This window comes from Populus euphratica, unplaced genomic scaffold (assembly GCF_000495115.2).
Source record: "Populus euphratica unplaced genomic scaffold, PopEup_1.0 scaffold528.1, whole genome shotgun sequence".
NCBI lineage: Eukaryota > Viridiplantae > Streptophyta > Magnoliopsida > Malpighiales > Salicaceae > Populus > Populus euphratica.
The window spans coordinates 390,789-416,339 of record NW_011500078.1 but is presented as its reverse complement, the minus strand read 5'-3'; the positions used below and the strand labels follow the sequence as shown (position 1 = coordinate 416,339).

The 25,551-nt window shown below is 32.3% G+C and overlaps 4 protein-coding genes and 1 long non-coding RNA gene across 6 annotated transcripts; 3 read left to right on the top strand and 2 right to left on the bottom strand.

The window, feature by feature from the left end:
• The first annotated feature begins 4,853 nt into the window (after positions 1 to 4,853).
• On the top strand, positions 4,854 to 11,680 carry LOC105108722 (NADH dehydrogenase [ubiquinone] 1 alpha subcomplex assembly factor 3). The gene is made up of 5 exons (XM_011003146.1): positions 4,854 to 5,125; positions 5,251 to 5,367; positions 5,673 to 5,707; positions 10,884 to 10,984; positions 11,330 to 11,680. The coding sequence occupies exons 1-5, from the start codon at positions 4,947 to 4,949 to the stop codon at positions 11,414 to 11,416; spliced, it is 519 nt and encodes a 172-aa protein (XP_011001448.1). The 5' UTR covers positions 4,854 to 4,946; the 3' UTR covers positions 11,417 to 11,680.
• Positions 7,812 to 8,453, bottom strand: LOC105108721 (uncharacterized). Its single transcript, XR_839110.1, has 2 exons — positions 8,409 to 8,453; positions 7,812 to 8,130 (listed from the first exon to the last, which is right to left on the bottom strand). It is a non-coding gene; the product is annotated as an uncharacterized LOC105108721 (long non-coding RNA).
• A 4,025-nt stretch (positions 11,681 to 15,705) lies between the features above and the next one.
• On the top strand, positions 15,706 to 20,086 carry LOC105108720 (ribose-phosphate pyrophosphokinase 1). Its single transcript, XM_011003145.1, has 9 exons — positions 15,706 to 15,968; positions 16,156 to 16,341; positions 16,423 to 16,671; positions 16,755 to 16,898; positions 17,105 to 17,272; positions 17,602 to 17,671; positions 18,512 to 18,593; positions 19,127 to 19,286; positions 19,745 to 20,086. Exons 1-9 carry the CDS (start codon positions 15,861 to 15,863, stop codon positions 19,781 to 19,783), a joined length of 1,206 nt encoding a protein of 401 aa, XP_011001447.1. The 5' UTR covers positions 15,706 to 15,860; the 3' UTR covers positions 19,784 to 20,086.
• Positions 20,087 to 20,654: 568 nt separating this feature from the next.
• LOC105108718 (WD-40 repeat-containing protein MSI1) lies at positions 20,655 to 23,419 on the top strand. Its single transcript, XM_011003141.1, has 6 exons — positions 20,655 to 21,285; positions 21,374 to 21,700; positions 21,831 to 21,983; positions 22,357 to 22,481; positions 22,645 to 22,740; positions 22,905 to 23,419. Exons 1-6 carry the CDS (start codon positions 20,941 to 20,943, stop codon positions 23,131 to 23,133), a joined length of 1,275 nt encoding a protein of 424 aa, XP_011001443.1. The 5' UTR covers positions 20,655 to 20,940; the 3' UTR covers positions 23,134 to 23,419.
• Positions 23,420 to 23,611: 192 nt separating this feature from the next.
• Positions 23,612 to 25,215, bottom strand: ENA (DnaJ/Hsp40 cysteine-rich domain superfamily protein). 2 transcript variants are annotated; one of them, XM_011003142.1, is made up of 4 exons: positions 24,455 to 25,215; positions 24,252 to 24,366; positions 24,091 to 24,145; positions 23,612 to 23,978 (listed from the first exon to the last, which is right to left on the bottom strand). In XM_011003142.1, exons 1-4 carry the CDS (start codon positions 24,638 to 24,640, stop codon positions 23,774 to 23,776), a joined length of 561 nt encoding a protein of 186 aa, XP_011001444.1. In that variant the 5' UTR covers positions 24,641 to 25,215; the 3' UTR covers positions 23,612 to 23,773. The 2 variants fall into 2 exon arrangements, with proteins under 2 accessions (XP_011001444.1, XP_011001445.1); XM_011003143.1 differs by having other exon boundaries at positions 24,270 to 24,366; positions 24,455 to 25,213.
• Between the last annotated feature and the right edge of the window lie 336 nt (positions 25,216 to 25,551).

Here is a 25,551-nt window from a genome sequence, read left to right as displayed (position 1 = left end):
TTCAGCTTATTTGGACTTCTAGAACTCCAGATATGGCCAAAATACTAAACAGTGCTCAAGCTGGAGGACATATTCGGGCTTCTTTGTTATTGCTACAATTTGGACTTTCAAATGGCCTTTTTAGATATTGGGCTCCATATAAAAGTAGTAGGCTTATGTCTTACCTTTTCATTCATATAAAGTAGACCTAAATCAGAGATTTATAGCTCTAAATATGGCTCAATTACCGAACAGTGTTCTGGTTTAGATTGTACCGATATCTCTTTTCTAAGTTTGGCCATCTCTTTGCCCTTGAAATTTAAGTTCTTAAAGTCATTAATCAATCCTTTCATTTATGTGATAGGCTTGCATTTAAAATGAACATTTACCACAAATTAAAGGTATCTTATATTATTAGCTGTATGATTACAAAACATGCTTTAGTTAAGGAGTTATTGATACTTCAAGTGCAAAATGATGATATAAAACCATGATAAAAATGCACTTTTAAGTACTAATCATAGGCCTATGTCTTACCTTTCCATCCATATAAAGTAGACTTAAATCTGAGATCTACAACTCCAGATATGATCTAATAACTAAATTGTATTCTGGTTTGGACTGCACTGACATCTTTTTTCTAAGTTTGGCCATCAATCCTTTTATTCATGTGATAGGCCTGCATTTAAAATAAATATTTACCATAAATTAAAGGTATCTTATATTATTAGATATGTTATTATGAAACATGCTTTAATTAAGGAGTTATTGATACTTCAAGTGCAAATTAATGATATAAAACCTTGATAAAAAATGCACTTTTAAGTACTAATCACTTGTGCTATGAAAGGAACTTGAATTGTTATTAATATAAATTATAATCATAAATGTCTGATTCTTGACAATATTTATAAGTATTAGCATTATTTGAATAAGATAACTAATGTAATCATGTGAACAAATTATAATTCGATTGGAACCTCCTTTGTGTGTGGTTTCCAATTGAATAATAAGAGTTTATACTATATACTTGTTTGAAATATCATTATTAGATTCTCTAACCTTGACATTTGTTGTTATCATTATTTAATCTTTACATCGATATTTCATTTCAAAATTCTCATTAACTTCTTCTTCTTCTTCTTCTATTATTGTTGTTGTTGTTGTTGTTGTTATATTGTTGTTATTTATAATTTATACAATTAACTTCCCTGTAGTTTGATTCTAGTCTTGCCAGATTATTTATTACTTTGACACTTCTATACTTGAGAGAAGACATAAATCTTTTGGTCGTGTTACATAAAGATTAAGAATCATTATATAATTTGCACCTTTACGTGTTGCAACCTTTAAACATAAATTTTAGTATTGAATTGGTTATTCTATATGTCTAGTCACATGCAAAAAGAGTTATTTGCATTAGCAGAGATGTCCTTGGACTACTTTACATCTAGTTTATGTTATGTGGATTATTTATAGTTTCATATCTATATTTTTACCTTATTAATCATGTATAGTTGTCTTATTTATAAATAAGAACTTTAAGATTATATATTTTAATAGAATCAATTGTAGTGATGTGATTTTAAAGTTGTCAACTTAGGATGCTTGATAAGGTTTTTTGATTTTTTTTTTCTTTGGAATGTGTTGCCTTACACCATTGTTGAATAAGTTTTATGAAATGAGTCGGTTACTGTGGACTAACTTTCTATTGTTTGTAGATTCAAATCAACAATTGAATATTTATGTAACAGGCATGACATCTAGATAATTTTGTCTCAAATTGACATTTCTTACTCTAGCAATTAATGCCTCATTATTTTTTCTTTATCACGATTTATAACATATACGCTTCTTTTACACCATTTTCTTTTCTGCTTGTTTTTTTATATGCAAGGTTTTAAGTTATGGGTTTTGTATTAGTTCAATAAACAAGCAAGCAAACCCGAAGATACTTATATTATGTCTGCTTTAATATTTTTTTTACTTGATTTTTCCTTTTTTAATATAAAGGGTTTTGTTTTTTTTTATTCTTTTTTTCTTGTGAGGAGGGGGGATGATGGGTGATGATTGATATAAAAGGTTTATGCTTAATATATATTAGGTGATATGGTTGTAAATATGCATAATTATAGTAGCTTAGGTGATATGAGATTGACAAATTTTGTTGATATTTGGTTTGGGATTAAATTGGCCGAAAAAAGTGTTATCATGTTAAAAAAAAATGCATATTTAGAATATGGACATGACAATTTGCAATTGTAAATAAATTTCAAAGAGAATCTTCATGTTTAATAGTACTTGGGTTTTTAATAAAAAAATAAATATAATCAAGAGGTGCCTAAATGGAAATAGAATGCACTAGTCAATTGATTTATTTATTCTTCACTGTATGTTAGATCAAAAGTTTTTGTTAATATATAAAAATAAATATACATGTGTTGACATCATGTTTTTTTATATTAATAAAAAAATTGTAAATTGAAAATTTAATGTATATATTTAATAAAATAAATTGAGAATCTCATATACCTATAAATATCAAAAGGCATTCACACAGATTCCAAGTTAATTTTTAATATTTAGAAAAAAATGTCAATGTTGTTGATTTAATTAATTTTTTAATTGAGAAATGTAATGATGCTAGTTATCTTAAATGAAATAAATTTAAAAAAATATAAACTAATAAATTAAAAAAGAGTTGTTAGTGATAATTAAATACTAAATAAAAGGCTAATCTTTGTCCTTAAAACAGAAAATAGATAAGTATGCAAATATTTAACTCATTGTTTTATTTTAATTTATATGTTTTTATTTTTTTTTATCTTGGAGATTATTTGTTATCAAAAATAAATTATTTTTATTTTTATAAATAAATTATACAGTTGTTAGTGATAATTAAATACTAAAATAAAAGGCTAATCTTTGTCCTTAAAACAGAAAATAGATAAGTATGCAAATATTTAACTCATTGTTTTATTTTAATTTATATGTTTTTATTTTTTTTATCTTGGAGATTATTTGTTATCAAAAATAAATTATTTTTATTTTTATAAATAAATTATACAGTTGTTAGTGATAATTAAATACTAAAATAAAAGGCTAATCTTTGTCCTTAAAACAGAAAATAGATAAGTATGCAAATATTTAACTCATTGTTTTATTTTAATTTATATGTTTTTATTTTTTTTATCTTGGAGATTATTTGTTATCAAGAATAAATTATTTTTATTTTTATAAATAAATTATACAAATATAATTTATTTATATCAAATATAAAAGAAAACAACTTAAACATGAGTTAGATTATAAATATTATAAAAATATAAAATAATTAAAAAAAAATATAATCGCTATATAAAATGGTTGACTAAACATTTAAAAATTAAAGAGAAATATTATTAATTTAAATTAAAATAAAAATCAATGCAAATTATAGAAAAATAATTAAAATTACAAAAATAAAAAACAAAATAGGTTAAGTGGTAACAAAATTAGTAGGCCAGGCTTATGTGCTTAGCTAGTTACCTAAGAATCTATATATATCTGGGTGATTTTTTTTTTAAAATGAATTTCATTTTATTATTTTTTTAATGAATAATAAGTTATTTGAAATATTTTTTCATAACTTCTAATAATTAAAAACTTATTTTTACCTAATAAAAAGCTTATAATATCAATAAATCAATCCCTTATTTTAAAATGCCTCTAATTTTTTTCCACAAACAAACTAGAAAAAAAATTATGTTTTAATTTCAACTTATTTTTTCCCGTGTATGAAAAATACTTCAATAAAACCTACCTTGTAAAATAGAACCAGTTGAAATTAAAAATGATATTTTTATTATTGTAATTTGAGAATATGATTTTTTTATATATATATATATTTTTTAAAATCTTTTTTTCTTCACCCTCAAACCTATGAGTTGAAAAATAAATAAAATGAAAATTTAGATAAACAAAAATTATAGGAATGGTAAAGGAATAACATGAAAAATAGGTGGACTTCGAGGAGCTTTTCACGGGGATTGAAGATTGGATTCATAGTTTCCCATTGTTTCATAGTTTGGTTTTTTTAATTATTTTTTATTATAAATTATAAAATATTAGTTATTAAATTAATTATAAAAGGATGTAATTGAAAAAAAATACTATGAATTATTATAATAAAAACCCATTGGCTTTTATTTTAATTAATTATTTTCTCCATGCAATTGTCTTGTTAATTCTCGTAAAGGAAATATTGATTGATTTTGAATATTGAACTCTAATGATTCTTAGACATTCAAAAAGATGCTTAAACTAGTATAATTTTAATATGGGAAACCTTAATTTAATCTCATTAATTGGGTTATAGACCTAAATTTTTTTTATCAATTTCATACTAAATATTTTTAAAAAAGTCTTAATCTAGTAAAATTATTCATCTTTGCCAAATTTTCTTGAAATTTACATCATTTCAATGCATAAATATGCATATTAGAATGAAAATATAAGTGTTCAACTATTCATCAAATTCTCTATGGTACATAAAACATAGAAATTAGACTTAAATTGTATATATATAAAAAAACAAAATGATTCAATTGAGAAAAGTAGAAAATTTTTTGAATTTAATTATTAAAATTTACAGATTTGGGTGCAATTGAAACTGAGTATATAGGTTTGGACTAGGTTGAGGTGTCCCCCTTCAATTTTCGGGCAAGGTGGTTTTGTTAATGAATGAAGTATCTGTCACGAGGACCCAATTGCATAAATAAAAACCTCTCTGCTGCCACTAGAACCTTTGGATGAGGGTCAAACCAAATGTTATTTCAAGCGAGGGAAGGAGCGGCATGTCGTTGATCCACCCCTAGCAGAAATGGTTCGCTAAGTTGACATGTCGGCTTTTACCGAGTTAAAGAAGAAGGGAAAAAAGGACCCTTCTCAAGCCAAAGCCAGCCATTGTTGAAGGAAAGAAAGTGAAGATGGGAGGAGTGAGACAGAGAGCGATGACTACAACACTTCCAAAGCTGATACAAAGTCTCCGAAAGGAATGCCCAAAGCCAGGAATAAAGCAGTTGCCATCGCTGAGACGCGCTTTCTCTCTCTACGATCAGATCAATCTCATCGACAATGTCCCTGAAGACCAACTCCGTTTTCAAGGGTATTATTAATGATTTTCTTTATATTTTAGTAATCAATTTTATAATTTATTCAAAAAATCAAAATCCTGTTTTATATTTTAGTAATCAATTTTATAATTTTATAATCCTGTTTTTTTTTTTAAAGGTATACTGATACGGGATTCAGAGTGAATGGGGTGGAGTATGAAGGTAGCTTGCTTTGTGTGGGCAACCTGCTCACCTCTTGGGCACCCAGTTCCTTCTCTCAGATTACTCCTGACAGGTCTAGTCTCTTATCTTCCCTTTTTTTTCCCCCTTTCTGGGTTTCTTTTTTATCTTTGTTTTATTAAGCCATCCCATCAATCAGTGCTGAGGGTACTTTTTGGTTCACATATAGGGGGCATTGCTAAATATTAATTAGTTTAGTTAACCCAAACTGATTTTAGTTACCATTTTATAATGTTCAAAACCATGTATTCTTTCTTGGTAAACAAATAACTCGTGCATATTCGCAATAAAAATTCAAATGTTAGGCTTTTTATTTGCTCCTTCTTGTGACATTTCGTCATTGTTGTGGCCATTTTGCAGTTTATCCATCTTTCAAATTGTGCGGCCTATACCAGGTGAGATAGTGGGAGACTTTAATACCATTATATAAATGTGATTCTATAGGAGTGTTGTTTTAGCACTTTTACTTGATTTGTTCCTTGGCTCATTGCATCTTGCTTAAAATCGCAAATAATGTGGAGAGAAAATCATCTTGAGCACAACTCATGTTCATTTTTCTCTTGTTGCATGCTTTCATGCTATTTAGTATTTTTGTTGTTTGTTCACAAAAAACATTAAATTCATATTGAATGTTTGATCCCAAGTTGGCTTGGTGGACAATTTTTTGTCGGGACTCCAACTATGGGCACAATTAGAGTTGAGGAGGTAAATTTCAAACATGTCTTTTGTAATCATAAACGCTAAAGGATTGGTGGATTTTAATTAGAGGCCAATGAGGGGGAGGACTAGTGAATTTTAGTGCAAAGACCAGCGAGGGGAAAGTTGAGTCGAAATCCAAAGAGGAGGAGATGTAAAAGAAGAAGACATTTTGCGGGGATGAATCCAAGCATGCTACTTACAATGGACAATCAAAAGCAAAGGTGAAGGGAAAAGGGTTCATAGCCAAATTTAGGTTGCTTTATTTGCAATGGAAAACACTTTGCAAGGGATTGCCTAAAAAGGGTATGACTTAAGCTGTAAATAGCACACATTAATCCATATTAATTGTCATAAAGACAAAATTTTCAAACAAATTTTAACCCATTGTGTGACAATCTAATCCCCTTATGCTCAACCTTTTTCTCACTAATTCACTTGTGTTTGTCTATAACTAAGTGTTTCACTAACCTGGATAGGATTTCCTCACTCTTGTTGTAAACAAGTGGAATATACATAAGCAAATGAATAAAACAATGCACAAAAATTATAGAAAAAATCTCATTTTTTATTGTACTCTTAACAAAAGAATTACACAAGCCTTGTGTGTGCGATGCACTTAGCTTGCAGGTTATATAACATTTTATAGTTTATTTAAATAACAAAATAAGCAAGATACAAATGGAAACTACCTCGCCAATTTCTAGTAATCTTTTGAATATATAATTATAAGTTTTGGCTAGTTTTATCCCAATAAATAACTGCCGATAACTGCTGCAATTTCATTGTTTTGTCTTCCACAAACCATTAGGTCAATTTGCAAAAGCCTATCTTGCCAAAATTGTTGTGTTTCTGTTTGTGTTGGACAATCCAAGTCAAAATTCACGCAACGTATGAACCTAATGCTTGCACATACCATTTTACAATACTTGTTGATTTTGCCACTATCCATCTGGGTTGCCGATGCATATGGCATATTTTAGGCAGTGTTTTAATTGGCGTGACTTTGTAACTAAACCTCTAACAAACCTCCTTTACTAGAAGAACCTGAAACTCTCGTTAGAATATAGATGCAGGGTGCTCCTATATTTTGTCTTTAAACTACCACAAATTTGTGTTTGCCCCACTTCACCAAGAGCTCCATTCATTGATTTTTTTATGTTGGTCAAGTCTATGGTGGTCTAGGATTTTGACATTCCTGTTGTCAAACTACTTTTGAATCGTAGGAGGTGCACATTGTGACTTACCTTTCTTTGGATTTTTATGAAATGATTTCAAGTAGCCTGCGTGGAATATAAGATGAAGTCGTAGTCGTTCAAGTAACTTTAGCTCATACACCACTGCTCTCACCTTTTCCATGACTTCAAAAGGCTCGTTGTATCTTGACACTAGCCCTTGATGTCATGATACTTAGATTGTTTGATCTAGAATAATCAAGAATAAGGGATTGCTCTAGTACTAAGATGGACTTAAGAACAAGAGACACGAAAGACAAACAAAAGCAAAACTAGGGTTGTGCTGAGAAAGACTGATACCATGACAAACTGAGAAAATTTTAGGCATGAAAAGTTATGTTCCCTCTATGGAGAATCGTTATTTATCTTGAATATGATTACAAGCTAAATTTTAGCTCCTATAAAATAATTAAACTACCATATACATATTTTCCTAACTAGCATATAACTAGTATTTCCTCAAAAAAAAAAAGGAATAAGATATTTACAAATATAGAAAGTAGTTGTCAAATGTCTTTAAATAGACAGACAATTCTTTTGATAGGTTGTGGATGCTCTAAGCAGGCGAGATGTGTCTGCTACTTTGTTTGCTATTATGCAGTTGGAGTCTAATAGGGTGGAGAGACTACACTAGGCAACCAAGGAAGACATAACCTATACGAAGCTAATCGACCTCATATGAGAAGGGACAATATGACAATGTTCGTTGGAGAATGGCCTTTTGAATGCAAAAAGGGGTTAGATATATGTTCTAAGTTGGAAGCTGACGAAGTACTTCATGTTAGACTCATGACCTATAATGAGCAAGCCATCCAGGACAAGAAAATGTTGGTTCTCCTGTCCCAAACATATCGTTGGCTGAAGATGGAAGAAGTCATGCAAGACATGTCTTATGTGCCAACAGGACAAAGTGTTGCGGCAAATAAAAGAAGGCTTGTTTCATCCTATGCCAATTCTAGCAAGACCTTAGGTATTGGTTTTGATGGATTTTGCTGTGGGGTTTGTGAAAGATGATGGAATGAATGTTGTAATGATGGTTGTGGACATGTTCACTAAGTATGCAATATTCATTGCCATTGCGACTTTATGTTCGGCTAAGGTAGTTGTGGGGTTCTACCAAAATGCAGTGAAATATTTCTGAATTTCATTGGACATTGTCAACGATCGTGATGTTTGATTCACTAGCAAATTTTGGACAACATGTTTAACTAGAATGGAACTAGGCTAAACATGGGCAGATGAAGAGGGTAAATGATTGTTAGAGGAGTGCATGAGACATGTGACAACAATGCAACGAAACCAATTAGAGTTGTTGGATAATGCTTAGTTATGCTACAACCTCCACAAATCTTTAGCAACAAAAGCAAGTCCATTTAAGTTGGTGTTGGGAGCGCAACCCCAAAATCTTATGGAGATAGTGATACAGAGATCAGGTGTGAAAAGTCCAACTACATGCAAGTTTGCTAAGGAGAGGCTTGAGCTATTTGAATAGGTTGATGATAACTTGCGTAAAGTGAGCAAGAGGATGCAAAAGTACACAGGCCTAAAGAGGAGACCCTTGGAGTTTGACAAAGGTAATAAGGTGTTGTTCAAGTTAACTCTACAGATTTAGAAAAAAATCATTGGGCTAAATAAGGATTGTTGGTTGCATTTAGGTTAAAGTTACTGGAGCGACTAAAACTTTATCCTATATTCCACGTGAATTATTTGAAATCATTTCATGAAAATCTAGTGAGAAGCAAGTCTAGTAAACACCTCCTATAATTCAAAAGTAGTTTGATAATACGATTGTTACAATCCTAAATCACCGCATTCTTGGTCATGCATAAGAAAAATTGTTGAACCAAATTCTTGGTGAAGTGGGAGAAGAGAGGAAACAAATTTATGGTAGTTTGAAGATAAAGTACAAAAGTATTTTGCTTCTATATCCTAACGAGGGTGTTAGACTCTTCTAGTAAAGGAGGTTTGTTAGAGGCCTAGGTTTGGCCTGATGGTTTGTGGGAGGCAAATTAGTTGCAAGGGCGTGCCAACAAAAACATTGTAACGAAGGATGCCATAGGTGTTGACAACTTATATGAACAATGAAAAAATTTGCAAGCAACATATAGCAATATGTGCGAGCATTGGGTTAATGTCTTGCACGATTTCTGACTTAGATCATAGACTGTCCAAGACAAGTAGAAACACGATAATTATTGCAACATGGGTGTTGATAGATTGGCCTGATGGTTTGTAAGAGGCAAACTAGGAAAGTTGCAACAGTTATTGGCAGTTACTTATTGAAATAAAACTAACCAAAACTTGTAACTATCTATTAAAAAGTTTGTTGGAAATTAGCGAGACAATTTTCATTTGTAACTTGCATATTTTGTTCTTTAAATAGGTTGTAAAATACTATATAGGAAGTAAGTTATGTGCATAGAGCATGCACAAGGGGCTTATGTAATTTCTTTGTCAAGAGTTTAATAAAGATTGTGATTTTTCCAATAATTGCATTGTTCTTCCCATTTGCTTATGTATATTTTGCTTGTTTACAACAAGTAAGAATAGGGAAATCCTTTTTTAGTGAAGGAAACACTTGGTTGTAGGCAAACATGAGTGAATTGGTGAGTATGGGTTGAGTCTATATTACCGTACAATGAGCTAAAATTTGTGTGAAAAATTTGCCATGTGATAATTGATAGAGTAATGATGAAAAAGAGATTTGGATGTTGGATGTGGGAGGGTCCTATGTATGAATTGTGTTTAATTTACCCTGTTCATGCTAACAAATGTATTTTTGGAGACTGGGCAAACTGACTAGAAGACTTTTATTAGTGACATCTAGTCAAAATGTGTAGTGACAGCATGTCTCACCTGAATATCATGTTTCTGAGGTTAACAATACAAGAAGGATCCATGTGCTGCGCCAAACTTATGGATGAAATTCCTGCTATATCCACCGTGCACGTGTGCGTGAGTTTATTGTTTGACAAGGCATAGCGAAGGAGATTTCTTTGTTCCTTTCCTGTGGTGTTATTTACTTGCTCCTTGCTCCTTGCACCATGATGTGGCCAGCTTGATCTCTGTTTCCTTTTAAAAAAATGTTCTTAAGGTATTACATGGCTTCACCCTTGTTACCTGGAAAATGGTTTTTGAAAAGTGCACAGTCAAACCAATGTACATGGAATGTTGATAAATATAATGCAGCATTTACCACTTAGAGTGCAACAGAGTACATAAAGGGCAGACTTCTTCCAAGTGTGAATTCAGGAACTTAGGATGTAGCATGGTCATGTTGAATGGGAATGCCATGATGGACTGGTAACTAGATAATACAAGTTCCTTAACTAGTATTTCATTGACTTGACTCATTACTAGCAGTGTGAAATAATTGGGGAATATTTTAACTTGAAGTTTCACTTGGAGTTTGTGAATTTTTGGATTTTACTTTTCCAACTATACTTGATTTAACAAACATACAATAATTGGATCACTGAGAGTTCTTTTCAAGATTTATAATCCAAAGATATGAAATGCTCTCTCAAGTAGGTGTGGAAAATTGTCATATCTTACTGTGACTCTGCTGGTTGCATTATAAATGTTGTTTTGGCTCCCGACTCCCTTTGTTAGCCGATTCACCTGTGAATTTTTGTTTCAGAGATTTTGATTCTTGGTTGTGGAAGATGCACTCAACCAGTAGATCCTGAACTTAGGCGCTTCATTCGGTCTACTGGCATGAAGTTGGAAGCTGTTGACTCGGTATTCTTTTTTATATAGCTTTTTCTATGTATGAGAAAAAGTAAACCAAAATTTTGAAATGACTAGCAATGAGTTTAAACAATGACAAACTTACATAACAAGTTTGTTTGATCCTTAGGAATTTTGTAATTGTTTATGGAATTTTCCAAATTCTAAATTGCCTTCTTGTAATCTCTGGATGATTAAATAGCAGTAAATGTTCTGTTTGGAAAGGAAAAACCTGATAACCTTCCCAGAAAAACTGATAACAGATGTCAAATGTATTCCTCCCGCATTTTAAACTTGATGAAATGTTGCTGACTTCCACTACAATGTTTATGATACCTTAGCTTTATTTTTTTGCAGAGGAATGCTGCATCAACCTACAACATACTGAATGAGGAAGGGAGGCCTGTGGCTGCTGCACTTCTCCCATATGGAGTTTCTTCATGATGCCTAAATTCTTGAGTTGCATCCTTTTCCAGTCAAATCTCCACGATCACTTGGCTGATTTCACCTTTATTTCACGCGAGGCCTCCGGAAAGTCCTTAACTACATAGCCAGTAGCGACTTGCATAAGATTGTCAATTTACATGTATTTAGAAAAAGGTTTTTGTTAGGATGCGTAATATTCTGCAGTTCTTGTGCTGATAAGAGAGGCTCATGCTACAAATGACTGTACTAGCATTTTAATATCATCCTTCCCTTTTGATTTCCTTGCTGTTTGTTATTTATTTGTTTATTATCAGCCTCTTTGGTGGGATGTTACGCTCTGACCTTGAAATATTGGTATTTTTTTCACTAATATTTTGGGTGAGAGGCTGTTAGACCCTATCCTTGATTCTTGTGAAATGGGCAATAACTCTATTACTTTGTTCTTCTTGTTGTGGTTTGTTTGTTTAGTAGAGATTTCATCATTTTTAAGAATGGGTTTCCTATTATTTGATAATTATCCCATTTCTACAACTATCCAACCATAATAAATACATGATGTTTACATTTCCAGATATAAAATAATAAATAATTAACACATTTTTTAAATTTTGCTTCTTTTTTTTTTCCATTCAATTACGTGTCATATTAGAAATATGTATTTCGTAAGAACCATGAAACCTCGATGACAATGTATTAATTTCATAGTTTTTGCCATGCGATGAACTGCAAGTTAGATTAAAAAGGTTTTGAAAGTAAAAATCTTGTTTAGGACTTAAGATATTATTTGATATTTTTAATAAACTTAATTTATTGAGTTAATTTTAAATTTTTTTAACTCGGCTTTTTACATTGCTTGAATTTATAATTAACACAAGCAAAAATTAATCTGATATAACTTTGTTAGCTTGACTAGTTTAAACGTAATTAGAATGATTAGTAACAAGTATAATTTAATCTGAAAAAAGAAATTTAAGATGATATTTTTTTAAATAAAAATATCTATATATTTAAATTAACTTGGATTTTTTATCTTAATTCACTAAACCTATGATCCATATCATGAATTTTACTGAATTTAACTATTTTTTATTCAATAATATAATAAAAAAAATTAATGCCTCTAAAATTCAGCATAAACCACATATAGGAACAATTGTTTTAGATTGTGATAATCTCATACAAAACAAATCAAAATAAAATTATAAAAACTAATTTAAAAATAACTAAATGAATTAAAAGATAAAACTTAAAAATAAAAAATTATTTGATATTATTATTAAATTAGATGCAATAAGTCAACTTTGAAATCTTTTAATTTGACTCCTTGTTTAACTTAGGTTTAAAATTAACCAATGAATTTTTTTTATACGACTTAATTAATTTAATATGTTTATAAATAACCAAGATGATTAGTAAGAATATGGTTTGATTGTTTAAAATTATATTACTTTTTTTTTAAAAAAAAAATAATAATATATTAAATTGATTAGATTTTGTAACTGAACTCTCAATCTCCTTCATGAAAACAATCTAAATACTAACCTAAAAAATAAAAATAAATAGAATAAAATAAAGATTGCATTGCTCCCTGGTAACATCACGTAAACCAAGTCTTTTAGCATGTCTAGATAATACTTTCCTTTGTCCTACTTTGTATTTAAAGAATTTTTCTCCATCAAGTTTGTTGGTTTTCTATTGATAAAAAGAACATAGTGTTTTGTGATTACAATATCACATTTAATAGTTAATATAAAAATAACTATTAAATTTTATCATAAACTATTGCATGTGTAACTATAATAATTAAATAAAAAATCAATTGTTTAAGAAATAAATTTGATGAATAAAACCAATATATATAATGGAGTTTAAATTTCCCGGTTGCCTTTCTCTCTCTATTTTTTTTTTTAAATACTTTTCAAACCCGTTTAAATGGATGGATAATACGATCTGCAATAAAGCCAATATCACATCAGGATAATGAATTTTGCCCTAAGGTATTAACATTTTTTTTTAATGATATGCAAATTGACACTTACAAATACAAACTAATATTCAATTTTTTTTCTTAAATTAGATAATACTAGATTACACACTGCGCGCTATGTTGTAGTTCAAATTATTATTTTTTTAAAATATATAAAAAAATATTTAGGCTATAAGAATTATTTTATATTATTATTAAATGTAACTTAACAGTGAACATTAAAATTTTCTAATCCAATTTTTTATTTAATTTTAATTTAAAATTAAATTATATAAAAGTTATTAAAATATCTTTTTTACAGTAAAGGATGAGATTGACACCCAACTCTCTTAAATGCATTACTTGTGATTTTATTTGCATTTTATGGTTGAATATTTTTCAATAAAAAATAGACATGCAAGCTTTCAAATGCCTTTTTTTACATAAAAAATCCTAGTTATAAATTAAAAAAAAATCTAATGCAAGAATCTAATTAAACAAATAAAGAATTATATATGTCAATAAATGAAAAAAATTATTGATGATAACAAAAAATAAAACTAAAAAAATAAGAAAAAAATATAAATCAAAATATTTAATCTAATAACATATGATATTTACCTAATTATGTTTATCGAGTTTGTTTATTAAATTTAATTTTTTATTTAATTAAACAATAATAAAAATAAACATACACATAAAATTGATTGAATAAAAAAATATTATGAAAAGCTAAACAAAATAAATATATTATCTAAAAATAAATATATTTTATTTTTAAAAATAAAGTTCATCTTTTAAAAATATTAAAAAAGAAATATAGATGAATCAAAATTATCCTTTTAAAAACTCAATATATATAAAATACTTTTTTAAAAAAAAATCTATTTAAAAAATGCTAAACAACCTACAACAAGAAAAAATCATAGAGGAGGGATATTAATTGAAAAATAAATAAATACAAATATTTTAAAAATATATATGTATAAAAATATCAATTAAAAAAAATAGTCGAAAAGTTATGACTTAACCCATTAAATTTAAAATCTAAATTATGGACTTAACCATGATCAATAATAAAAAAAAATTTGTTTTGTTTTTAAACCTAAATATAACATTAAAATATTAATAAAAACTAAAAAAAAGAAGCTGGAGTGCGCCATCCTATGACCCAACATGCTTGAGCTATATAAGCAAGAGTTTAAACTTGTCGCATGCTCCTATTTTTTAAGGAAAAAAAAACATAAATGATATGTCATCTATTGAAGTGAATAATGTGTCATATGTGAGCTTAGATTCCAATCACAATTGTGATAGCCAGAAAATAAAGGTATTATTGTTTTCAGCTAAAATAAATAAAATCAATTTTTAAGTTATTTCAACTTAAAAACATTTGATTAAATATTCTTATAATACCTACAAACTAATTCATTAACCCAAAATATATATAAAAGGGTTTAAAAATTCAAAATCAAACAAATTAGATTTGGTTTTATCTACTTAAATCTATTTTTTTAAACAATATTAAGTTCTAAATAATAATTATTAAGCCCCATCTCATTGTATAAAACTCGTGAAAGCTATTTTGGTTAGAAATGATGTTGTTGATGATAATTTCCTCTTTCATTATTAAAATTTAAAAATCTCTTTCTTTCTTATCTACTCGTGAAAGCTATTTTGGTTAGAAATGACGTTGTTGATGATAATTTTCTCTTTCATTATTAAAATTTAACAATCTCTTTCTTTCTTATCTCTGACTAGGAGATAAAAATAATAAAAAATAAATTTTGTATAAAAATTAAAATTTTAAAATGAAAGAGACCTAGATTGTATTGTTTTCAAAGATAGAGAACCTATGGACATGTACCTATATTTGGTGACTTTTAAATTTTGATCCTTCTTTTTTTAATTTTAATTGCTTAAAAAATCAAAATTAATTAATCCTCCATCGGGATTAAATTGTTTAAAATAAAAACTTGAGAACTAAATTAGACAAAAAAAATAACTTACAATAAACCCTATTTTTTTTAAATATTATAAATTTTTTATTTGTTTAAAATTAGTTTTTTTTGTTTTCATAATATTTAACAAGATAAATTTTAAAAAATAAAAAAATATTATTTTAATATATTTTTAAATAAAAAATATTTCTAAAAATAACTTTTATTATAAATTAACTCTCTAAACTTTGTTTTTCTACGTTGAGAAGGCCATGCTTTTTAGTGATTTTTATAATACAATAATGAAATTTTAATTTTAAAAGAACTGGATAAAAGAAATGAAGAAATAAAAAGAAAAAGAAAAAAGAAAAGAGGAGGATCGACAAAATTTAGTCACCGGTGGAGGAGAGCCAACAGAATGAATGCTGAGAAACCTAACGAAGCTATAAAACCTCCTCCTCCTCCTCTTCTCTCTCTCTCTCTCTCTCTCTACACGCATATACACCTGGAAAGAAAGGAAAAGGAAAAAAAGAAATAAAGAAGGCTTCCGCAAATAATGGTATCACTGCTTCAATGCCCTCCCTCACCATTTCGTTCTTCTTTCTCCTCCAACAATCCCCGCTCCCCCTTCCTCCGCTTTCACTTCCCTCTCCGTCACGCCGTCGTAAGTTCCTCTTTGTCTTTCTTTCTTTTCCCCTTTCTCAGTTCTTGATTGAGCTACCATACTATTAATCCCTTAAAGAATTCTTGGAATAATTGCTTTCTTTTCTTTTGTATTTATTTGGTGTTGATTGCCTCTGCTGCTGTTACTGCTACTAATACTCTTTTGATGCGTTGATTTTCTGTATCAGAGATGTAATCTGGTGGAGCCCATCAAGTTTGACAACGGCAAGCCTTACATCCCGCTCCTCAACACCTCGGCCCATCATTTATCCTCCACTGCCACTTCCCATTTAGATAACACTCTTCCACCTTTCAACAAACATGACACCAGGCTCCGCATTTTCTCTGGCACTGCTAATCCTGCTCTCTCTCAGGTACTTCTTCTTGTTTTTTTTTCTTTTACTTCTTGGAATGAATATTGCTATTAATCTTTATCCAATAATTTCATTTTATAGGAAATTGCTTGCTACATGGGTTTGGAGCTTGGCAAGATTAAAATTAAGCGTTTTGCGGACGGGGAGATTTATGTCCAATTGCAAGAAAGTGTCAGAGGCTGTGATGTTTTTCTTGTCCAACCCACCTGTCCTCCTGCCAATGAGAACCTTATGGAGCTGCTGATTATGATTGATGCTTGTCGCAGGGCGTCTGCTAAGAATATTACCGCTGTTATTCCTTATTTCGGCTACGCCAGGGCCGATAGAAAGGTAATGCTTCCCGGAGCTGAATCGATAGATACTTTTTTTTTTAGTTAATTTTTATTCATTGTTTCGACTTTCTGGCTTTCCAGACTCAAGGGCGAGAATCCATTGCTGCCAAGCTTGTCGCGAATTTGATTACTGAAGCAGGTGCAAATCGTGTTCTTGCTTGTGATCTTCATTCCGGGCAGTCCATGGGGTATTTTGACATTCCTGTGGATCATGTGTATGGTCAGGTAAAGAACCCACTCTCCCTTCGACTGCTATTTCATTGCATCATTCAAAGATATAGCTATTGGAGTATGATATAGAGTTTTGAAATTATTTTAACAGTTCTTGTTATGCTGTCAATATGGACCAGTGAGAAAGCCATGAAAACCTTAATTGCTGTAATCGTCTGTTCAATGGTAATTATTTGTGTTTTTCTTTTGTGCATCACCAGCCTGTGATACTCGATTACCTTGCTAGCAAGACTATATATTCTGATGACTTGGTGGTGGTCTCCCCTGACGTTGGAGGTGTAGCAAGAGCTCGTGCTTTTGCCAAGAAATTATCAGATGCACCTCTAGCCATTGTTGATAAAAGACGTCATGGACACAATGTTGCAGAGGTAAAATATGCCAAATATGCTGCTCTTTTCTTATGCTTCAAGATGGTCTGGTTGTATTGAGAATTGAGATAAAGATAGAAACACTGTTTATATGCTTTTTAGGTTCAGTCACGGTCTTTAAAGTTGAAGATCGAGTGCCCCCCTAATTCCTACCACCATCTGCTTTCCCTTTGTTTCATGCGATGAGAATTGAAACATCCATATGATGTTCCCTTCTTTTTATTTCGTCCTTTTTTATGGGGTTGAAACGGTCACAACCTGATTTCTTCATATGCATTGAATTCACTAGATTGTAATGATGGTACTGTCTGCTAAATGTCATCTTTCAGGTGATGAATTTGATTGGTGATGTGAAGGGGAAAGTTGCAGTTATGGTAGATGACATGATTGACACAGCTGGTGAGTTTTGCTCAACTCTTATTTGCTGTCCTTATTCATGTATTGGAAAATGCATGCTGCAGAAGCTATGCCTTTATATCCTAGGTGTAGTTTGGGAAGAGGAAAAACAAAAAAAAACAACAACAGTAGTTTGCCTTTTCTTCCGGCATGACTAGGATACTGTAGTCAAAGTTATCAGTACCACACATGAAGATGACTCACAGAAGGCTGAGGTCATGGTTTTCACTGGGCCGGCTGTTGGTAAATTAATTGTACCTTTGATCTGTTAGTGATAAATCTAACATTTAAAGGAACTTATCCAGGAAATCTTTAAAAATTAGTCGTAAAACAGTATCTCTGTGCCTAATATTTTGAAACAGTGGATTTTGTTATCTTATGTGGTTAAGTATTTGTTCCATAATTCAGTTATGTCTGCTATAGTTTGTCAAAAACAGGGTCAAAGTTACTGAAGTCAGTTTTGTCTGTATAGTGTGCCAAAATCAGGCTCAAAGTTGCAGAAGTAAATATAAATTTCGAAGGTGTTACTAGAGGGTAATAATTATAACAGTATAAATGTAAAGTGCATTTGGTCTTTCAATAGCCAATGTGTAATTTTGTGTAAAAGTTATGAAAATTTACGGTGTTTCACCTTTTCCCTCTTCAATTTCTCACATGGTCCCGACAAATAAGCAAAGAGTCTGATTCACAGTTGAGCCAGTCTAGTCTTTGATTTGATCAGATGCTGATAGCCATTGTTCTTGCCTTTTTTTTTCCTGGTGATCTTACCCAATGTTAGTTGCCTAACATTTCAAATTCTTGTTTTTTCATTGTTAAATGTTTCCTATGCACTATTTGTTGCAGGAACTATTACCAAAGGTGCAGCTCTATTACATCAAGAGGGGGCAAGGGAGGTCTATGCATGCACTACACATGCTGTTTTCAGGTATCTGGATATTATCGAGTTCACTAATCTATGTAATGCGTGCTAGTATAAGATTATCTAGTATCTTTAATAGATTGACACATCAGTTAGTTATTTTTTTTTTTTGTAAAAAAGAATTAAGCTAAATTTCTAGCATTATTCCTAGGAAAATTGTTTTCTCCTCAGAGAGTTGGTGCACATTTTGGACAGCATTGGTGTTGGGTTAAGAAATTAGAAAAGCATTGATAGCTTGGATTTCTAATGATGCATTGGATGTAGATAATATGCAGGTAACACTAGCATACTATCTCCACGTGGTCTCTGATCACTACAAATGAAATCAAAGTTATATACCAGATTTGACAGCAGCCATGTATTATTCAACCAATAGATAGAACTTCTATAGGTCAAATTGATTCTGTAGATCATAGATACTTTCCTCTTATCAATTATTAGAGCATATGATCGAATGTTCAGCAAACCTGCAACTGTGCATGTTAACCATGCATCTGATTGTTGTTGCTCAGATTTTCACTACCTTTTTCTGTTTGCAGCCCTCCTGCCATTGAGAGGTTATCGAGTGGTCTTTTTCAAGAGGTTATCATAACAAACACGATTCCAGTGTCAGAGCAGAACTATTTTCCCCAGCTTACAGTCTTGTCAGTAGCTAACCTCTTGGGCGAGACCATATGGCGTGTTCATGATGACTGCTCTGTGAGTAGCATCTTTCAGTAAAATTGGATCTATATGATCAATTACAAGTGAAATTAACACTCCTTCCCAATGAAATTCACCCATTTTTTCTTCCTGCATGAGGTGTCAATGTGTTGCAGATTTTGTTTTATTCTTTTCTTGGCAATGCGTGCATCTGGAAGAATGAATGGTGCTGACATAGTGTAGCCCAAATTGTAGTTAAGAAGTTTGAAAAAGAAAAAAAAACAAGGATTTAAGAAAAAAAGCCATTCCTTTTTAATTTAAAAACTAAAATGAAAATCCTTACCATTCTTTTGATAGATTCTCAACTATTGCCATTGCTCCACATTTGCCATGTGTTGTTCTTCCTTTAGGGTTCTATCCAAGTCATTGTAGTTTGGGGAGTTCAGATCATAGATTTATATAACTCAATGGTACCAATAGATTAGATTCATTCTCGGTTTTTTTCTCATTGTCAGGGTGGCATTGAACCCTATTCCAGCTTGGGCATTGATTGATCAATTTACATGGTGTGTCTCCCAGCTTGAACTACTGCCAAATTTAGATTTGTCTTCGGGAAGTGTTACTGGATTGTAGAAAACTCAAACAACTTTATGTTTAGAGAAGTCGTATCTTTAGTTTTGTATGGAGGCATCGGGTTGATTGGCAGATTTTTGGTAGCTTGAATTAGATTCCTTGTTTAGGTTTTTTCAATGTTTCTTATACTCCTGAATGTTTTGATGAGAAACTTTTGGAAGAGTTTTCTGCTTATAAATGATGCATGCAGAAAGGTATATCAATGTTGAGTTGATGTCGTATCAGTGGAAGCTCCTGCTCCACCATTGTTATCTATATTTAACATGGATTGGTTTCTTGCTCGTGAGAATTGAGAAAGACTCGCCAGGATGAAATCAAGTGCCAGTTGGGTTAGTTACTGTTTTCTGCACTTGGCAATGCCCGCCGATTTGGTGCTTCAGTGAAGTTAAAGGCCTATGAATTGTAATAATCTGCGCTCGATGATGTCGGAATGCATGGCTGCTTGATGAAGAGCTAATTCCTAGTTTATTTACTGAAAGCAAACCCATTCCTTCCATGCATGACGGAGGCAACTGAGCATTCCTTTTCTTTCCTTCTTTTTTTCTCAACTCAAGGCGGTCAAAAAGTCAAAAATATCATTTTAGGACAAGTTAAAAATTGTAAACTTATCTATTTTTATTTACCTTACCTTACCGCAGTTCAAAAATAAAAAATGACAGCAGTGCTCGTAAATTCTTTCAGTTACAGCCACCATTTTATTTTTTTGTTTTAAAAGAATGGTTTTTTTTTTTAAGTTATTTTTTATTATATATCTAAAATATTTTTTTTTAAATAAAAAAATCAGTTATCTTGATAGAAATAACTCGACCACAGTGCCAACCCCCAACAGACTCACCGTCACTCACTACCTCACCGTCACTGATATGGAAAACCTCCTGGGGCTGTCTGGTGCTAGGGTTTGTTTTCTTTTTGCAAATCTGATTTGATCTGTCTATCCCTTTTGTTTTCTTGGCGGGAATTAACTCTACCCTCTTTCTAAAAAAAAAAATCCCCAAATTAAAATACAAAAAGAAACCCTAGAAAGCAAAAGAAGAGTAGCGTATCATATCCAAGTTGAAGAAATAAAGAGGAGAGGGTGATGGGGAAAGACGAAGACGAAATGAGGGGAGAGATAGAAGAACGATTGATAAACGAAGAGTACAAGATATGGAAAAAGAACACGCCTTTCCTCTACGACCTTGTCATCACTCATGCCCTCGAATGGCCTTCTCTCACGGTCGAATGGCTTCCCGATCGCGAGGAGCCTCCTGGCAAGGACTACTCCGTTCAAAAGATGATTCTTGGCACCCACACCTCCGAGAACGAGCCTAACTATCTCATGCTTGCCCAGGTCCAGCTTCCTCTTGACGACGCAGAAAACGACGCCCGTCACTACGATGACGATCGCTCCGATTTTGGAGGATTTGGCGCCGCCAATGGCAAGGTTTTGCTTTCTTTTTTTTTTGTGGCTTTACAAGATTTTGGTTTTATTTTGTTTCTCAGATTTGATGTGATCGATTTTAATTTTGTAGGTGCAAATAATTCAGCAAATAAATCATGATGGGGAGGTGAATAGGGCGCGGTATATGCCGCAAAACCCATTCATGATAGCTACCAAGACAGTTAGTGCTGAAGTTTATGTCTTTGACTACAGCAAGCACCCATCTAAGCCGCCTCTTGATGGTGCTTGTACTCCTGATTTGAGATTGAGGGGTCACAGCACTGAAGGCTATGGTTTGTCTTGGAGTAAGTTTAAAGAAGGGTATTTGCTTAGTGGTTCTGATGATGCTCAAATTTGCTTGTGGGACATTAACACCACTCCTAAGAATAAGTCTCTTGATGCCATGCAAATCTTTAAGGTTGGTTTGCATGCCCATATGTTCACTATGATGTTTCTTTTCGAGTAGTTATTGAGAAATAAAGCATAAATTTTTGTGTTTTTTTTAAGATATGCCAATGTGTGTGATGATTTAAAGTACTGTCTTATAGGTTCATGAAGGTGTTGTAGAAGATGTAGCGTGGCATCTGAGACATGAACATTTGTTTGGTTCTGTTGGGGATGATCAATACCTGCTTATATGGGATCTCCGAACTCCATCTGTTACTAAGCCTGTCCATTCCGTAGTTGCTCACCAGAGTGAGGTATGCCATGCATTTTTGTGATTCCTTCGTGATGTAATAAACTAATTGTTTAGTGGCTAAGACATGGTTTTTTACCTTCATATGCAATCTGAAACCTGTGACTTGACATGTTCCATGTGAAATGATCTGTAATTGTGCTATTAATTGCTCAAAAACTTGTGCCTTGCAATCAGAAGGTTCTGTATTGGTGAATTCGTATTTGTCAAAAGGTTTCCTCATACACATGCGAGTTTTTGTTGCTTTGAAAGCTGATGAGTTTTTTTTTATTCTTATTCTAAAAACCATGCTGTTTGCCAGTGTTGACATGTCATGATGCATATATCTCTTTTTTTTATTTTATTTGATGTGATTTCTTTTTATGTTCTTGTCTTAGGTTAACTGCTTGGCTTTTAATCCTTTTAATGAATGGGTTGTGGCAACGGGGTCTACTGATAAGACTGTCAAGTTATTTGACATACGGAAGATCAATACTGCACTTCATACATTTAACTGTCACAAGTAAGCATACACGGGGAATTCTGTATTATTCGTCCAGGCATACGTCTGTGGTGTGTATTGTTTACGAGTGGCACTCACATGCAAGCATGGATGCATGAACAGATCACCTCAAAACTTGTTATTTAATATCTTCTGTACTTTATTTTTTCCGTGATGTACACAGGGAGGAGGTTTTCCAAGTCGGGTGGAATCCAAAGAACGAGACTATCTTAGCTTCTTGTTGCCTTGGTAGAAGGCTTATGGTCTGGGATCTTAGCAGGTTTGTCATTGAAAAAACCCAGTGAGCTGTTAATTGATATTTCTTAGGTTTACTGGTTGCCGGGTTTGAGGTTTGCTTTGAGCTTTTATTTGGATAAGCCAACACCACATGAGGATTGTTTTGAGCTACATTTGCTTTGTTTAATGTGGGGCTCTACCTTGCAGGATTGATGATGAGCAGACACCAGAGGATGCTGAAGATGGCCCACCAGAATTGCTTTTCATTCATGGTGGTCACACCAGTAAAATATCAGATTTCTCATGGAACCCATGTGAAGATTGGGTTGTTGCTAGTGTAGCTGAAGATAACATCCTTCAGATATGGCAGATGGCAGAGAATATCTACCATGATGAAGATGATATACCAGCAGATGAATCAACAAAAGATTCCTAGTGTATTTACCAGGCTCTAATAGTATATTATCAATCACACGACGGGTGCTTGTAGGATCTTTTTAGTTTTTTAGTCGCCTTTTTTTTTTGGTTAGCCTCCAATAGATCTCCCGTGTATGGAGGCTCTTTTTTCGATCCTTGTTCCGAACTTTTTTGGGTCAAATGTGGTCGCTTGTGCGTTGTTTGGATGATGCTTTGCTGCGGCGTTGCACAAGGTCATAATCTGGTTTAAAAGATGAAGCGCCTGCCGGAGAAAATCATATAACAGAAGAAGTTTAAGTGGGTTAGCTATTCTCTTTAGTTTATTCCAGATGGCCAAAACGTTTGATTCTTAAGCTTAGCACACAATGTGTCCCAAGGATTGGTATATATTCATGGACGTCCGATGCTATGCTAGAAAAAGCTATTGAGTGTGTGAGATATTGTGAGCAGCGTTTTTTCTTTCTTTTGTTTTAAAAAGAATTAAAATGATTCTTTTATATGCCAAACATGCTTAGCGCAACGCAGATTGAAACAAAATGATAAACATTCTCTTAGTTACTGTGACAGCAGCTTTCTTCATACCAAATCTAAATTTTACACATCCTGAACACAGAATGCAAATTTGGAAGCTGCTTTGGCCAAAATTATCTGCTGAATCTTCAGGTGTCATGGTTTGCATCCAAATCTTCTACGTTGAGTGGCCCCCCGGCAGCTGTACTCTGAGCGGGTGTCTGATGCTGCTGCGGGTGGTTTTTGGTGTCATCAGAAGCCATCATGAAGTGGAAGCCCATGATATACCTATACTCTCCACTTCCAAGGCAACGGGAGCAGTAGCTGAGGCCACTACCACCACAAGTCCTGCACCTGCAACACAACAAGTGTAATTGATTTTACAATGGAGTTGTTAACTTCGATATATTAACAGCAGTACTGATTCCATTAATCCACTTAAGAAATCAATCTGCTGATAGCTCACCATTTAGGCCATTCACCTTCAGGAAGCATTGCTAAATGCACACAGTTAGTCCTGCCTACAGAATTTAAATAGAGTTACAACCAATTTTAAATCAAATGCTAGTAAAAGGCAGGAAACACCATAATTCATTATCATATCAGAATAAAAAGAAAGAGAGATACTGGGAGGTTGGTTGACACCTTGTCCAGAACAATAGGGGCAATCAACTCTACCGGTTCCATGACAGACCTCACAAGGTGGGTCTGGCCTCTTCCTTATTTCTTTCCGTACATTTGACTGTCCAAAGTATACAAGTATTAGCAGTGTAGAGAATTATAATGGGTAGAAGAGGGGAAGAACGGAAATGAAATTGATAGTTACATACCTCTGTTCTGACAACCCAAGATGGCTTTGTGAGGGAAAGGTGGTGTGGGTTTCTTCTACTTGTACCAAAACGTTCTTCTTTTCCTGCAACAACAGCTGTCTTCTTACTATTCTTTGCGCTGTCCAATTCTAGTTGATCCAACCATACAGCCTTCAGCAGAGTGGCCGCCGCCGTGCTCACTGCCATTATTTTTTCATCTACTTACACCAACTGCCACTGTGGCACATCGACAGACAGACATATTAATAATTTTTTAAATTTATCATAATTGATTCTGTATTAATTTACCTTGAAAAAAAATCCTTCTCTTTTTGGGATCTACATATATAACAAATGGTATAAAAAGGAAAAGAAAGCCCTAAATACAAAATTACCTCTTAAACCCTTGTAACCTACAAAATCCCTCCTCCATCCCTTAAGAAAACCTCTTCAGAGCTGATTCCACTTGACGAAAGCCAAAACGAGAGTAAACGGGCTACAGGAGATTGATGGACACAATCAAGCCGATGGAGTATCAGGACAGAGTAAACTGGTGGCTCATGACATAGAGTTGGAGAGGGAGGGGAATGCAGGGAAGGAACCGATTACATTGCTGGCTTCTAAATCCAAATGAACTCAGAATGTAAAAGCTGACACTGATCTTTCGCTTGTTGAGAAGGTATTGGTTGCAGAAGCCCGTTCATAATATCCCCTCAGATAACAGTACGAGGTTTCCCTTTGTTTCTCGAACGTTTTTTTTTGCAACGTTTGTAATGGAATTGTTTGGAACCAAATAATCAATTCTTTAGTTTAGAATATGAAGAGCTATTAATATAAATTATAAATAGAATTCAATTGCTATAAAATAATAAAAATTAAATTACAGAAAAGACCATCTAATTTACTATAGTAATTTCTCTTAGAATCGACACTAAAAACAATATTCTAAAAATATACTTGTCTAAATTGGTTGCTAGAATCTATATATGGACTCCTTCTCTTCTTCTCTTTCTCATTCAGATTATTTGGGCTTGTTAATTTTGCATTCCATTCTCATAATCATGTTTGTGTTTTTGTTTATATCTATTGGTATATATGTACACATTACTAGCTAATTA

Coding starts and splice junctions, on each gene's coding strand:
- LOC105108722 (XM_011003146.1), top strand. CDS start 4,947: ATGGGAGGAGTGAGACAGAGAGCGATGACTACAACACTTCCAAAGCTG. Junction 5,368..5,672: donor TCTCAGATTACTCCTGACAG/GTCTAGTCTCTT, acceptor GCCATTTTGCAG/TTTATCCATCTTTCAAATTG. Junction 10,985..11,329: donor AGTTGGAAGCTGTTGACTCG/GTATTCTTTTTT, acceptor ATTTTTTTGCAG/AGGAATGCTGCATCAACCTA.
- LOC105108720 (XM_011003145.1), top strand. CDS start 15,861: ATGGTATCACTGCTTCAATGCCCTCCCTCACCATTTCGTTCTTCTTTC. Junction 15,969..16,155: donor TCCCTCTCCGTCACGCCGTC/GTAAGTTCCTCT, acceptor TTTCTGTATCAG/AGATGTAATCTGGTGGAGCC. Junction 18,594..19,126: donor ACTACACATGCTGTTTTCAG/GTATCTGGATAT, acceptor TTCTGTTTGCAG/CCCTCCTGCCATTGAGAGGT.
- LOC105108718 (XM_011003141.1), top strand. CDS start 20,941: ATGGGGAAAGACGAAGACGAAATGAGGGGAGAGATAGAAGAACGATTG. Junction 21,701..21,830: donor ATGCCATGCAAATCTTTAAG/GTTGGTTTGCAT, acceptor ACTGTCTTATAG/GTTCATGAAGGTGTTGTAGA. Junction 21,984..22,356: donor TAGTTGCTCACCAGAGTGAG/GTATGCCATGCA, acceptor TTCTTGTCTTAG/GTTAACTGCTTGGCTTTTAA.
- ENA (XM_011003142.1), bottom strand. CDS start 24,640: ATGGCAGTGAGCACGGCGGCGGCCACTCTGCTGAAGGCTGTATGGTTG. Junction 24,146..24,251: donor AGGTGTCAACCAACCTCCCA/GTATCTCTCTTT, acceptor TAAATTCTGTAG/GCAGGACTAACTGTGTGCAT. Junction 23,979..24,090: donor GAAGGTGAATGGCCTAAATG/GTGAGCTATCAG, acceptor GTTGTGTTGCAG/GTGCAGGACTTGTGGTGGTA.